Below are 12,310 nucleotides of genomic sequence, written 5' to 3'. Positions count from 1 at the left end.
TAATAAGAAATATAACATACAAACCCAAGATCTTTAAAGATTCTTGGAACTTCTTCTTCAAACTTTGTGTCAGGAAGTTCATATGATGGGCACAGGAAACCATAAAGAAAAGTGAAGATCTTTAGGAAGTCTTTAACAGAAGGAGCTTGTAGAGATTTCATGGATACGCTATACGCATATCCATTTTCTGTAAGAAACTACAATAATTTTTATGAAACATCAAACATTTGATAATAGAAAAACTAGTGGAAAATACTTAAGAGAACATTAAATACCTCACAGAGTTGTCGAATACACTGCTGAATGAATGCTTTGTCATTAAGTGGCCTTGGGTCCTTGATTTTTTCAGAACTGGAAAATATACCAAATTGACTATTCCGGGATCCATGTCCACTTGTTCTGGAAACATAAATAGTCAACACTATTTCCTTCTGTGGTCAAGTGTAAATTATTTCAAGGTGATTTTATATTTTAATAGCATCAAACGTTAAAGTTCAATTCTTTTCTCTTATTCAAAGCAAAGAAAAAGAGCAAACAATGAGAAGTACAAAGTGAGGTGGAAAGAAAAATGCACTTGTGGTGCTTTGCATTATTAACACTTATACTATCATCTAAACTTTGAGTCTACTAGATCTTCTGTATCAACCATTCTCCAAGTCTATTCAATAATCTAAATCCTTTCACAATCCTCTTTAGCTTTTCATCATCGCTTCTTCACTCTCAACCCCTTCATTTGCCATCATTTCTTGTGGGAAAATTGCTTTTGAGATGTTAAAATAGGTTGTGCATGCTTTTTTTTCATGAATATTTTGTGTCATGCAATATTATTTATCTGATTTTTATTTACCATAAATATACAGGGTTCTACTTTTTAGTTATTAATGGATACAATGTATATGCTCCATTTTAAGCCCTTTCCCCTCCCAAACAAAACTTTGTTTATATCTTTATAATGGTTCCTTTTGCCTAACTTTGGGGCCCAATTTAGCTAACAACTGTAGTTTATTAAGTATCCTGAGAATAATAATTTTCCTTATTGAACAAGTGCCACAAAACTAAGTTGCGATGAACACTGCTGTAACACCTGAACTCCATTCATCAGAGCTTTATTTCTCCCTGCAAGTTTGCTTGTTGCTTGCAAGTTCTCTCCTGCCAAGGCTCTAAAAGTTCTTTAGCTTGGGCCTGGATTAATTAGCTATTTTTCTCCTGACAATTTGCTAATTTGAAAACCACTTTTCTACATACTGCTATTACTTAATCTTTAATTTTTTTTTTTTTTTTTTTTTTACCATGAAAGGAATATGTGTATAGACTTGGCTCTTTTTCTTTCTTTTTTTTTTTTTTTAAGTAGGTTCCATGCCCAGTGTGAAGCCCAATACAGGGCTTGAACTCATGACCCTGAGATCAAGACCTGAGCTGAGATCAAGAGTTGGATGCTTAACAGACTGAGCCACCCAGGTGCCCCAGACATAGCTCGTATTCTACACAAAACAGCACCCTTAGATATTTTTTTAAATTTTAAGAGAATTCCTCAACCAATCAAAATACTGTATCATTCAATTTATAGCTCAAGAACATAGTGTCTAGAACCAGAGTCTGTGGTTTCAAATTCTGTCTCTGTTGCTAGTTCTATGACCTTGAGTAAATAAGCTCTCTGTGCTTCAAGTTCCTCATCTATAAAATGGATACAATGACAATATCTATTCATAGGGCGCTTCTGAGGATTAAAAGAGTTAACATAGATAAAGCATTTAAAACAACATCTGGCTTATAAAAATGTTCAGTAAATGTTAAATTTTATAATAATTATCATCATTATCTCTTAAGTTCACCACCAAGAGAAAAGTTACATTACAAAAATGCCTTAAGGGGCACCTGGGTAGCTAAGTCCATTAAGCGTCTTAATTTCAGCTCAGGTCATGATCTCATGATTGGTTAGTTTGAGTTGTGCCTCAGGCTCTGCACTAACAGCATAAGCTTGCTTGGGATTCTCTCTCTCTCCCTTTCTCTCTGCTCCTCCTCCTGCCGGTGGGTGCACAGTTTCTCCCTCTCTCTTAAAATTAAAAAAAAAAAAAAAAAAAAAAAAAAAAAGCCTTACGATTTTTCATCAACTGGAATGACTACCAGAAATACCTTAATTTGATTTCAAGGCAAAAACTTTTCATAAGGTAACAAATGTTTCATCTCTAAAGAGCCTTAATATTTAAGAGTATAAAAAAAGTTGGGGACTAAAATGTCGAACTAGATGATGGTTCCTTTTAATTTTAAAATGCTATGATTCCATACTATTTGAAAGCTAGATACAGGATTTTCAATCAACTATTCACTTATAATATGAAACAGTGGTCTGAAGTGCTGATATATTTCTTAGCTCTATCTAAAGCAGATATAACCATATAACTATTTAAAACAGAAGAAAGCTAGCTTATAACTTTCTCTTGTAAGGGACCATGCCATCTAATTTTTTGAGAACACTTTCATTAGAACTAATAAAAAAACATCATTACCTTTTACCAAATACAGAGACTTTTCTTTCAGATGTGGGTTTGTTTATACTCAACTTTCCAAAGCCTGGTTTCTCTTTGCTTTAACAAAATGGAAAAACAAACAAACAAACAAACAAACAAAAACTTTAAGAAATAAATACAAAAAATATTAGTTTAAGAAGTTTTTAGAAATACATTGGAACTAAAACCTTTTCCCCATTACCTATAAAAATAACTCAGAATCATGAAAATTTTTAGTAGCAATCATAGCTGTTATAAATGGGATAGGCTAACCTAACAACATGTATAAGCAGGAATACTAAAGTGTTGAGAAGAAAGCAGAAAAAAAAACATCTACATTCTGATTTCAATTATCTTAAAGTATGTACATTTATGGGTAACAGGAAAAAGACTTAAAAGTAAGTATCTCCAGTCAGAGGATGATAGCTACATTTAACATTTTTCTTTTAAGGCCTACTCTGTCGGATTGCAGCTACACTTAAAAACACATATTTAAACAACAGAATCAAAACACTGACAATAGCAGCCTTCTGGCTTCCAATACAATTTGAAGCATAAATTTAATCTTTCAGTGTATGTAATGTGTAATAGTACAACAAATTTATCTGATTCAGAAGGAAAAGATACAAATATTTCAAATTTCTAAAAGTAGCAGGGGCTTATACTACATACACATAAGTAGCCTAAGTACAGTTAGCAAGTACCTTGTACCTTGGTATTAGGGAAGGATTGATATAGCTCTACAGTGGCTCACAAATAGTCTTCTCTTAATTAGAAGAAACTCACAGAGAAAAACTAGTTTATGATAGTAAACTATACACCCCTTTTTCCAGTGAATAATGAGAAAACAGTTTGAAGAAGTGGTTCTGTAGGTTATTCTAAACCAGCTTATCATTGAATAACTCTGATTAAGAATTTTGCTGGTTGGATATACTTTAGTAAATTCAAAGTTGTAGCAATGAGCCCACTCACATAAGCAGGTCTAGAATAAAGGAGGAAAATAAGGAAAAGAGTGCTGTCAGGGAATTCAGTCTTTTTTAGAGGTTGCCTGACAAAGGGTGTAGCTTTGGAAATTTAAGGAACAAATTAGATAAAACACACGTAATAACATGCCAGTTTTTAGCCTTCACTGACCCCAAAGTGGGTACCACCGTGAACAAACAAGATTCATCAGAACATCACTCATAGTACATTTTTGTATTAACCGTCTTTACAGATTTCTTTGTCCAAGATAGTAAGGTGTGAGGTACTTACGTTTGAGGGGTATGGAGGCTTTGTTTATTGAAATCCTGAGACCTTAAATCCTGCATAGAGAGGCGGCCAGCACCACCGGTGGAAACTGAACTGCGCTTCATGCTTATTACCTGCATTCACGAATTCAGTATTAAAAAATCTTTTCAGATATAGGTGGTGCATTAAGCACCAACTGTTATCTTCATCCTCAAACAGAAAGCAGCCAAGTTCCGTTGTTTCTTCAAGATAATGTTTCCCTGGGCCCTCATGTTCATGTAGGTGAAGCCCTCATTTGCAGGGAAATCTATCTAACTTCATTTAAAACTATTCAACACACACGAATATTTACTTACTGCCTACCGTGTACACTGGGAGTGTGCAAGGCAACTGAAACGATACACTGATAAATAAGGTATAATTCCTGCCTTTGCAAGGGTATCTATGGTAGTCAAAGCCTTGAATCCTCACCTAGACCACATTACTGCTGTTGGCTGTACTGACTTCACCCGGAAAAAGTCAGAGACGACCTGACAAGAACTACCTCAACATGTTTCCTTTTCTTTGGTCTTAGAGAGTACAGCTATTCTCTTTTCCTAACCTCCATCTCTCTTGTTCTGTCCTTAACCCACTGTTTCCCATTTATACTCAATTACTGCCCCACTTACTTCAATCCCTCTTCTAACAAAGATTAATTATCTGTCCACAAAATGGTCTACTGATTCTCATTTCTGAGAAAATCAACACTTCATTTCCTGCATATCTACTGAAACTGTTGCCTCCTAGGATACTCATGATTGACAAAACTTTCGATCCTTTCTCATCTCTGTGTGGCATTCGACACTATACACTTAAGATTTCTCAGGTCCTGGCCTGGCTTCCTGGGAAGTGGACATTTGCTGTTATCCCTTCTCTTTTCTGGGCTGTCATTTGTCTTTTGAACTGATTACATTTTCCGGGGCACCTGGGTGGCTCAGTCAGTCCGTTAAGCGACCGACTTGGGCTCAGGTAAGTCATGATCTCACAATTTGTGAGTTCGAGCCCCCGCATTGGGCTCTGTGCTGATAGCTTGGAGCCTGGAACCTGTTTCAGATTTTGTGTCTCCCTCTCTCTCTCTGCTCCTCCCTTACTCGCTCGCTCGCTCCCTCTCTCTCTCAAAAATAAACAGACATTAAAAACATTTTTTTCAAACTGATTACACTTTCCATCTTCGATAGGCCACCAATTTCTTCTCCTTTATACATTTCTACTATCCATTCAACTTTCCCACTCACCTATATGTGCACTCCAAATCTCTACTTAAAACGTAATTTAAGATGAAGACTTCCTTACACGCCCACTAGGAGTATCTCAAACGCAACATCTGAAACAGTTCATCTTGTCCTTCCACTCCCTGCGCGTATCAATTCTTCCCCTTTCCTCCAGCCTGTCTTCTTCCCACCACTGTGCTCCTAGTCCCTCCTCTTCTCCCTCGGTAAATCACTGTCAGTAGAAATTTATTGATAGACTCCGGGAAACGCGCCTCGCACAGACTCCGCCCCGGAGGCCTCTCACAACAGTAGACACCAAAACGTCCCTCAGGACCTCTAAATCTAAGTTGTTGGCGCCATCACTTTCTCCCTTCAGAACACTTCTGCCTGCACGAAATTAACCCAAAGTTACCTTTCTTCCAGTTTCGTGACACGACCCAGGGACCGAATTTCTGTAACCTGTGCAACTATCCGAGGGACAGGACAGCAGCCGCCAAAACACCAATTCTTCCTTCCACCCGCCAGCGCGGTTCGAATTTTAAAATCTCCGCCGGCGCTTACGTCATCACGTACGTCGCGCGGCTACGCAAATCTTACGCGCCGCTCCCCGTCTCTGGAACTCTGCGTATTGAGCGCGTCCCATCGTCTCACTCAGCATACTGGTGTCTCTGGTCAGTGCAAACGTCCGCTCCAACGTCTGGTCCTATTTCTAAAGTTAGCGCTGAAGACGCGGGCGTTCTGCGTCGCTAAGTAGCGGGCAGAGCGCTCCAAATCGCTCTGGAAACACGTTTTCCGTACGGCAACATGGCCGCGCCCGTCGGCTCGTAGGAAAGGAGAAATGGCTTTGCTGTGCAAGTGGCGTCTTTCATGACCACTCTTTAGAAGGGTGCTGTTTTCATAATGCAAGTCTGGGAGGCGTCGTGCAATTTTCTGACAGAGGAAGCGGTGAGGTAGGAGATAGTTAATGCTGAGGTAGGGTGTAGTTGGCTTCGAGGATCGAACCCTAGTGGTCACCGCTAGGGTTCGGGTTGGCAATTTGCTCGCTAGGGTTTCATGGTCCTCTAGCGGTGGCCAGCGAGTGAAGCTAGGAGGAACCCACGGGGCTGGGGGGTGGGGTTCGGTGTGAAGCAGAGAGGTAGGTGAAATAGAGTTTAAGCACAATAGTTTACTTTGCTAAAATAAGACTTTCCGCTTCGCTGAGTTTGAAGTCAGAGACGAGTACTGCCCAGTACCTGGAGAGTGGTGGGGGTGGAAGGAAACCTTTGAACCAAAGTCCGGATGCCTGATTGTTGGAGCAATTGTGTGGTTAACTAGAATTGAAATTTGGGGCACGTCGCCTTTTCTGAGTTTCAGTCTTCTCGACTACATTTTTGGCTCTCCCTAGATTCTACATTAGTGGTGACTCTGAAGGCAGGGCCAGCACCAGCATTACCGTTACTAGTAGCACTTGAACAATTGCCGATGTGTCAGGTACTGCACAGCACTTCATGTAGATTATGTCATTTAATTCTCTAAACTGCCATCTGAGATGTCATAGAAAATGATGAATTTGGGGCTCAGTGAGATCAAATAACTTGCCCATGGCCGTACTGCTAATACTACCTGGAGTTGGAAGGTTGGATCTAAGTACTAGTATTACTAACTGTGCTATTAACCCCTTATGTATATCTTATTCTGTCCCTCTCTTAAATTCTCCATTACACTGGATTTAGTAAGCAATGTTGAGAACTTTACCATCTTTTATAAAAAGATAAGGAAGTTTTGAAAAACCTAGTTGCTGGGGGAGGACTGCTCAGAACCAATTACCTTAACCATAACCTTGCAATTTTGAATTTTGCTAGGGTTTGATACTTATGATATCTGTTAAAATTGTGCTCTGCCTAGACCAGTCTTTCATTTTACCCTTTTTGCACTCTGTTGGTAGCAGTGGTTAAACAGGGTAGTAGTATTACTGGAGAATGGGTTGACTTACAGCAAATGTGCTTTGAAAAAAAAAGGGCTGATCAGCTAATAACTCCTCTTGAAATTCTGTGACCTCTCTAGGTTTATCTCATTAAAAAGGGTGGATTCACATAGGTAATGTAGTATTCTTTGCTTTGACAGGACACTATCTTGAATGACTCCCTGACTTGGAGGATGTGGACCTAGTGGCCAGATTCAAGGACCAAACAGAAAGTTGTGTGGAGGGCCCAGGAAGATGGGAGGATTCAATTGAGATTCCAGAAATAAGATCAAGTTTTAATTCTCTTTTGCTAAATTGGCTGAAAATTTTGAATTAACCCTGAAATTAAAAGTTTATATTAAAACATTACACTTTTCCTTAATGTATCATGAATGTCAAATTCTCTTTTGTTTAAATGTCAAGTTTATATTCTTATACGTGAAATCTACCTGTGTATATGAAGTGTATTTTTATGGAAATGCAGGACATTTAAGAACTTATCTGGAAGGTTGGGTTTTATATCTAGACCTTAATTTCCAGAGGTTTTTTTTTTTTTTTAAAGAAGAAAATGTCTGTGGTGCATCAGCTGTCACCAGGATGGTTACTAGATCATCTTTCTTTCATTAACAACATAAACTATCAACTTTACCAGCATCACGAGCCTTGTTTGACCTCTTTTGGAACCTCTACTACGTTTATTGCTTTTGACTCTACCTCTAAGCCAGATTATGATGACAGAGGAAATAGTGAAGTCTTCATACAGAAATATGTTTTTCGATCTGAGCTATTTAATGTCACCAAACCTTACATAACTCCAGCTGTTCACAAAGAATGCCAACAAAGGAATGAAAAGGAGGATCCAATGAGTGGTGTTAAAGAAGAAAACTTCAATTCTATTATTGGAAAGGTAGAAAGTTTTAATAAATTTTTATTTTTCTACAGAACACACAAAAGAAGTTTGTTATTCCAGTATCTCAAATATCTTGTAATTTACTATGTCTAAATAATCAATAAAGTGTAGGAAGGCTTTAGTGTATCCAATGTAATTTTGAACTCTTTACTAACGTTCTGGCATTCTTAGAAGACCAAATTTGCATATTTCAAAAGCAAGCAATGTTTGCTCAAAAGTGAATGCTGTGTAAATTAAACCAACCTAACTAAACAACAACAAAACTCTTTCTGCTTAGTCATTTGTATTAATTGCATTTTTTACATTTGTTTTTTTCAACAACATGCTGCTTTTTCTGCAAAATTCTAAAGCAGTATATGGACTTTGGGAGATTTTTAGAGACCTGTCCATTTATACACTGGTGCAGTCTTTTGGTGAAGTTTCAAGAGTACCATACAGGATCAAATTATACTTTAATATTTCTTATGTTTCTGAAGAGTTCAGAGGTGATTATCTAAAGTCCATATCAGATTATATTAAGATAGGAATAACATTTATTACTCATCCACAAATGTTTGAGATCTTTTTTATTTGTTCATTTTGTTTTGTTTTGTTTTGGATCTTTCTGTGTGCTGTTGTACATACAGGGATGAAACAAGACCAACACAAGTCCTGCCCTCATGGATCTTATAATTGAGGTCCATAAAGAAAAATATTAAATGAGAAAGCATGTTAAGAATTAGAATAAAGAAAGTAATAGAGATAATTTATTACATTCTTCTAGTTTCCCAAAGTAGAACTTTTAATATTCTTATAATTTTTTTCTTTCAACAAATATTTATTGACCATTTGCTGTGTGTCAGGCATAGAATGGAAAATATATAGATAATGTCTGAGATTTCAGTAAAATACTATATAGATTTATCATTACTGTTACTAATTCAGACAAATAATAACCAGCATTTGCAGTTTACCAAGTATGGACATCTTTTAATGTGTATACTGTTATGTTGGATAAGTTTCTCACTTCAGTATGGAAAAATATAGATAAACTTATTTAATGAATTATCTTGACAAAACTTACCTTATTTCTGATATGCCAAAGCAAATTGTACAATTAGCTTAATCTTAAGACCTTTTATTTATTCAGCCAGCAAACATTTATTATTAGCCTACTAGGAATTTGCAACCATGGCAAATTCTGTTGGCAAGCACTGCTGTTTCAGCAGTAAGAAGTAGGAAGTTCCTGCTCTATTTTGTACTGTCTTACATGTTCTTTTCTATCGAGTTGTTACAGATAGAACTGTGTTAGTATGTTTGATTTGTACCTAGCCCTCAAATCAATCATAAAGAGCTATTGAAAATACATTGGATTTTTTTTTAAAGATAGAACATGGATAGATCCTCTCCTCAGAAACGAAGAAGTTGGGAGTAACTATACCATATATATTAACTGATAGATGACACTTGTAACTTTATACAGCATCAGCTTTCTTGTGTTACCTGGATGTCTGTGCTACATTTTATCATTGGTACTAGTTCTTATTAATGGCAGATAAAGCTAAGGTGACCTTGTATCACTCATTAAGCTTATAATAATAATAATAATAAATAAAAATAGAATTTTTTATTTGGGAAAGCTTACTTCCTTAGTCCATGCCCTTTTCACTGATTTTGACCTTAGTTGTCAATTATCACCTCTTAAAGACTGAGATACATGCTATGGAAAAGTGATGAAAAAGAAATACTAATATATTTCAAATTACCAATATTGTGATAGATGGCAACATAATTTTTTCCCTGTAATTTACTCTTTAGAAGCGTAAAAGATGTGTTGTTTTCAATCAAGGTGAATTGGACGCTATGGAATACCATACAAAGGTAAGGTATAAAATATTCATTGATGACATTGGAAGATTAATGTGAAGTTGTATAAATGTACAAAATAAATATGGATATTCTTAAAGATTAATTATTTTGATCAAGGTTAGAATTTAATAGTGGAGTGATTTATTGTTACTTTAACAGTAATAAACAGTTCAAACCAGTTTTTATTAAAACTTTATATACTTCTATTAGTTTACTGTTTAACATAAGTGAACTTATGCTATATTGGTTAAGTTTAGAAATTTGATAAGTTTTAAAGTCTGTTGTCCATAGCTAAAACAACTTATTAAGATGCAGAAGAAAGCATGAACAATGTAAAAGATACATTTTTAGAACATAGCAATAAAGGGATCTAGTAGTTAAAGAAATGAGGGGAAACAGAGGGTATGCAAGTATTTTAAGCTTTAACTCCCTAAGGAACCCTTTGACTGAAATAGAAAAATTGGGTTTGGAATTTGGCTTAGGAGGGATGATAATAAGTACAGTCTTGGACATGTATTAATATGATGATAGGACATAAAAGGTTTTTTTATCTTTTTTGTGGGAAAATATACATAACAAAATTTGCCATTTTAACTATATTTTAGGTGTATAATTCAATGGCATTAAGTACACTCACAATATTGTGCCCTAATCACCACCATCCATCTCCAGAACTTTTTCATCATCCCAAATTAAATGTCAAGTTTATGTTCTTATACGTGAAATCCACCTGTGTATATGAAGTGTATACACTGGTTAAGTCTACACTGGTTAAGTAACTCCTACTTATAGAGTCTACACTGGTTAAGTAACTCCTCATTTTCCTTTTCCCATAGCCCCTGGTAACCTCTATTCTACCTTCTATATTTTGAATTTGCCTATTATAGGTATATAAGTGGAATCATATATTTATCCTTTTGTATCTGACTTATTTCACTTAACATAATGTCCTCAAGATCCATTTCTGTGTCAGAATTTCATTCCTTTTTAAGTTTGAGTAGTATTTCATTGTATGTCTATACTTCATTTTCTTTTATGCAATCATTTGTTGATGGACATTTAGGTTCTTTCTACCTTTTTGGCTATTGCGAATAATGCTGCTATGAATATTTGGTGTATAAGTATCTATTTCAGTCTCTCCTTTCAATTCTTTTTGGTATGTACCCAAATGTGAATTGCTAGATCATGTAGTAACTTTATGTTTAACTTTTTGAGGAACTGTCAGACTTTTTCACAGCAGCTGCACCCTTTTACATTATCACCAGTAGGGCACAAGTGTTCTAGTTTCTTCACCCTCTCACTAATACTTGTAATTCTTTCTTCCTTCCTTTCTTTCTTTCTTTCTTTCTTTCTTTCTTTCTTTCTTTCTTTCTTTCTTTCTTTCTTTCATAAAAGCCATCCTAGTAAGAATGGAGTGGTATCTCATTGTGGTTTCCACTAATACATTGGATTTTACATGTATTGAAGATAGTTGAATGTACAAATGCTAAATCTTTCAATACCAAAAGTCTTGTCTAGTTTGTTAATTTTAGAACTCTTTCTGTTGCCTGGAAATGCTACTTGCAAGATTAAACTGCAGAAGTATGCAAAAATCCAGGGTCTGATATAAGAAAGATTAATAATTTTAAGATGTTAAATGAAATTAGAGAGTAGAATTTCTTAGATTCATGTGCATTCGGATTGCTAAATACTTGTGACTGTTAATGATAACTACAAATTGTGAAACATTTATGTGCTACAGAGTGCAATCAAACTCTTAAGTCATAGAACAGAATATTTACAAAATCTAATTTACAACTCTTAGTTTCAGTAGTAAATTTGAATAAAGATAATATATGGCCATTTTGTTATCAATTAACGATTTTATAGAAATTAAATCTATTGGCTATAATAGAATTTTCAAGGTTGGTACGAGGACTCTTAATAGACAAGATATGTAGATGACTTTAAGGAACATATATTAAGGAAAAGCCTGTAGGAGAGCTTGTCTTATTATTTTCTTTACTGAATCTATCTGTGCCCCTCCCTTCCTTCCTGTCATTTACTTATTTATACATTTATTCACTAATTAATTCAGTTTACTTATAAATATTCATTAAATGCCAACTGTATACCAGACATTGTTAGCCCTGGGACTTCAGTAGAAGTAGAGATAGATATAATGTTTCTGTCCCAGAACTTATGTTCTTGAGGGACACAATTAAACTAAACTGTTATATATATTAAAAAGCACTATCATAGAATTCTAGGATGCTAGGAGGGCACAGAGGGTGGGTGTCCAACTGAGACTTGAGGACGGGGTATCAAGAAAAGCTTTATGGAAGCAGTGATTTTGTTTGAGTCTTTGCAGTAGGCATTAGTCATATGAAGAGGGTGATGAAGAGTATTCTAGTCTTTGAGAAGAATAGGATTTGCTAAAGTTCAGAAGCAAGATGGAATAAAGTTTATTTAAGGAACTGTAAAAGGTTCAGTGTGGCTGGGCTGTGGAATGTAGAGAGAATGGTTAGAGGTGAAACTGGGGAGATAAGTTGCAGATCATGTAAGGTTTTACAAGCCCATCTTAAGACATTTAGACTTAATATTAAGGGTGGTGGGAAGCTGTTGAAAGCAGATGACATGACCA

The 12,310-nt window shown here is 35.8% G+C and overlaps 2 protein-coding genes across 3 annotated transcripts in view; one reads left to right on the top strand and one right to left on the bottom strand.

Moving 5' to 3' along the window:
• The window catches only part of NDC80 (NDC80 kinetochore complex component), a 62,324-nt gene extending 56,795 nt beyond the window's left edge, over positions 1 to 5,529 (bottom strand). The window contains exons 1-5 of the mRNA XM_058692574.1: positions 5,400 to 5,529; positions 3,762 to 3,871; positions 2,508 to 2,585; positions 276 to 399; positions 25 to 197 (exon numbers count right to left, since the gene is read on the bottom strand). Coding sequence (XP_058548557.1) covers positions 25 to 197; positions 276 to 399; positions 2,508 to 2,585; positions 3,762 to 3,862 — 476 coding nt within the window. The 5' untranslated portion in view covers positions 3,863 to 3,871; positions 5,400 to 5,529. The remainder of the gene's footprint in view (positions 1 to 24; positions 198 to 275; positions 400 to 2,507; positions 2,586 to 3,761; positions 3,872 to 5,399) is intronic.
• A 43-nt stretch (positions 5,530 to 5,572) lies between these two features.
• Positions 5,573 to 12,310, top strand: part of METTL4 (methyltransferase 4, N6-adenosine) — a 52,343-nt gene continuing 45,605 nt past the window's right edge. Inside the window, exons 1-3 of one of the 2 annotated variants that reach the window (XM_058692576.1) lie at positions 5,573 to 5,658; positions 7,091 to 7,836; positions 9,637 to 9,699. In XM_058692576.1, coding sequence (XP_058548559.1) covers positions 7,498 to 7,836; positions 9,637 to 9,699 — 402 coding nt within the window. In that variant the 5' untranslated portion in view covers positions 5,573 to 5,658; positions 7,091 to 7,497. The other variant, XM_058692575.1, reaches the window with a different exon arrangement.

This window comes from Neofelis nebulosa, chromosome 11 (assembly GCF_028018385.1).
Source record: "Neofelis nebulosa isolate mNeoNeb1 chromosome 11, mNeoNeb1.pri, whole genome shotgun sequence".
In the NCBI taxonomy this organism is placed as follows: Eukaryota; Metazoa; Chordata; class Mammalia; order Carnivora; family Felidae; genus Neofelis; species Neofelis nebulosa.
Note: the sequence above shows the minus strand (reverse complement) of the source record. Positions and strands in the feature narration are given on the sequence as shown.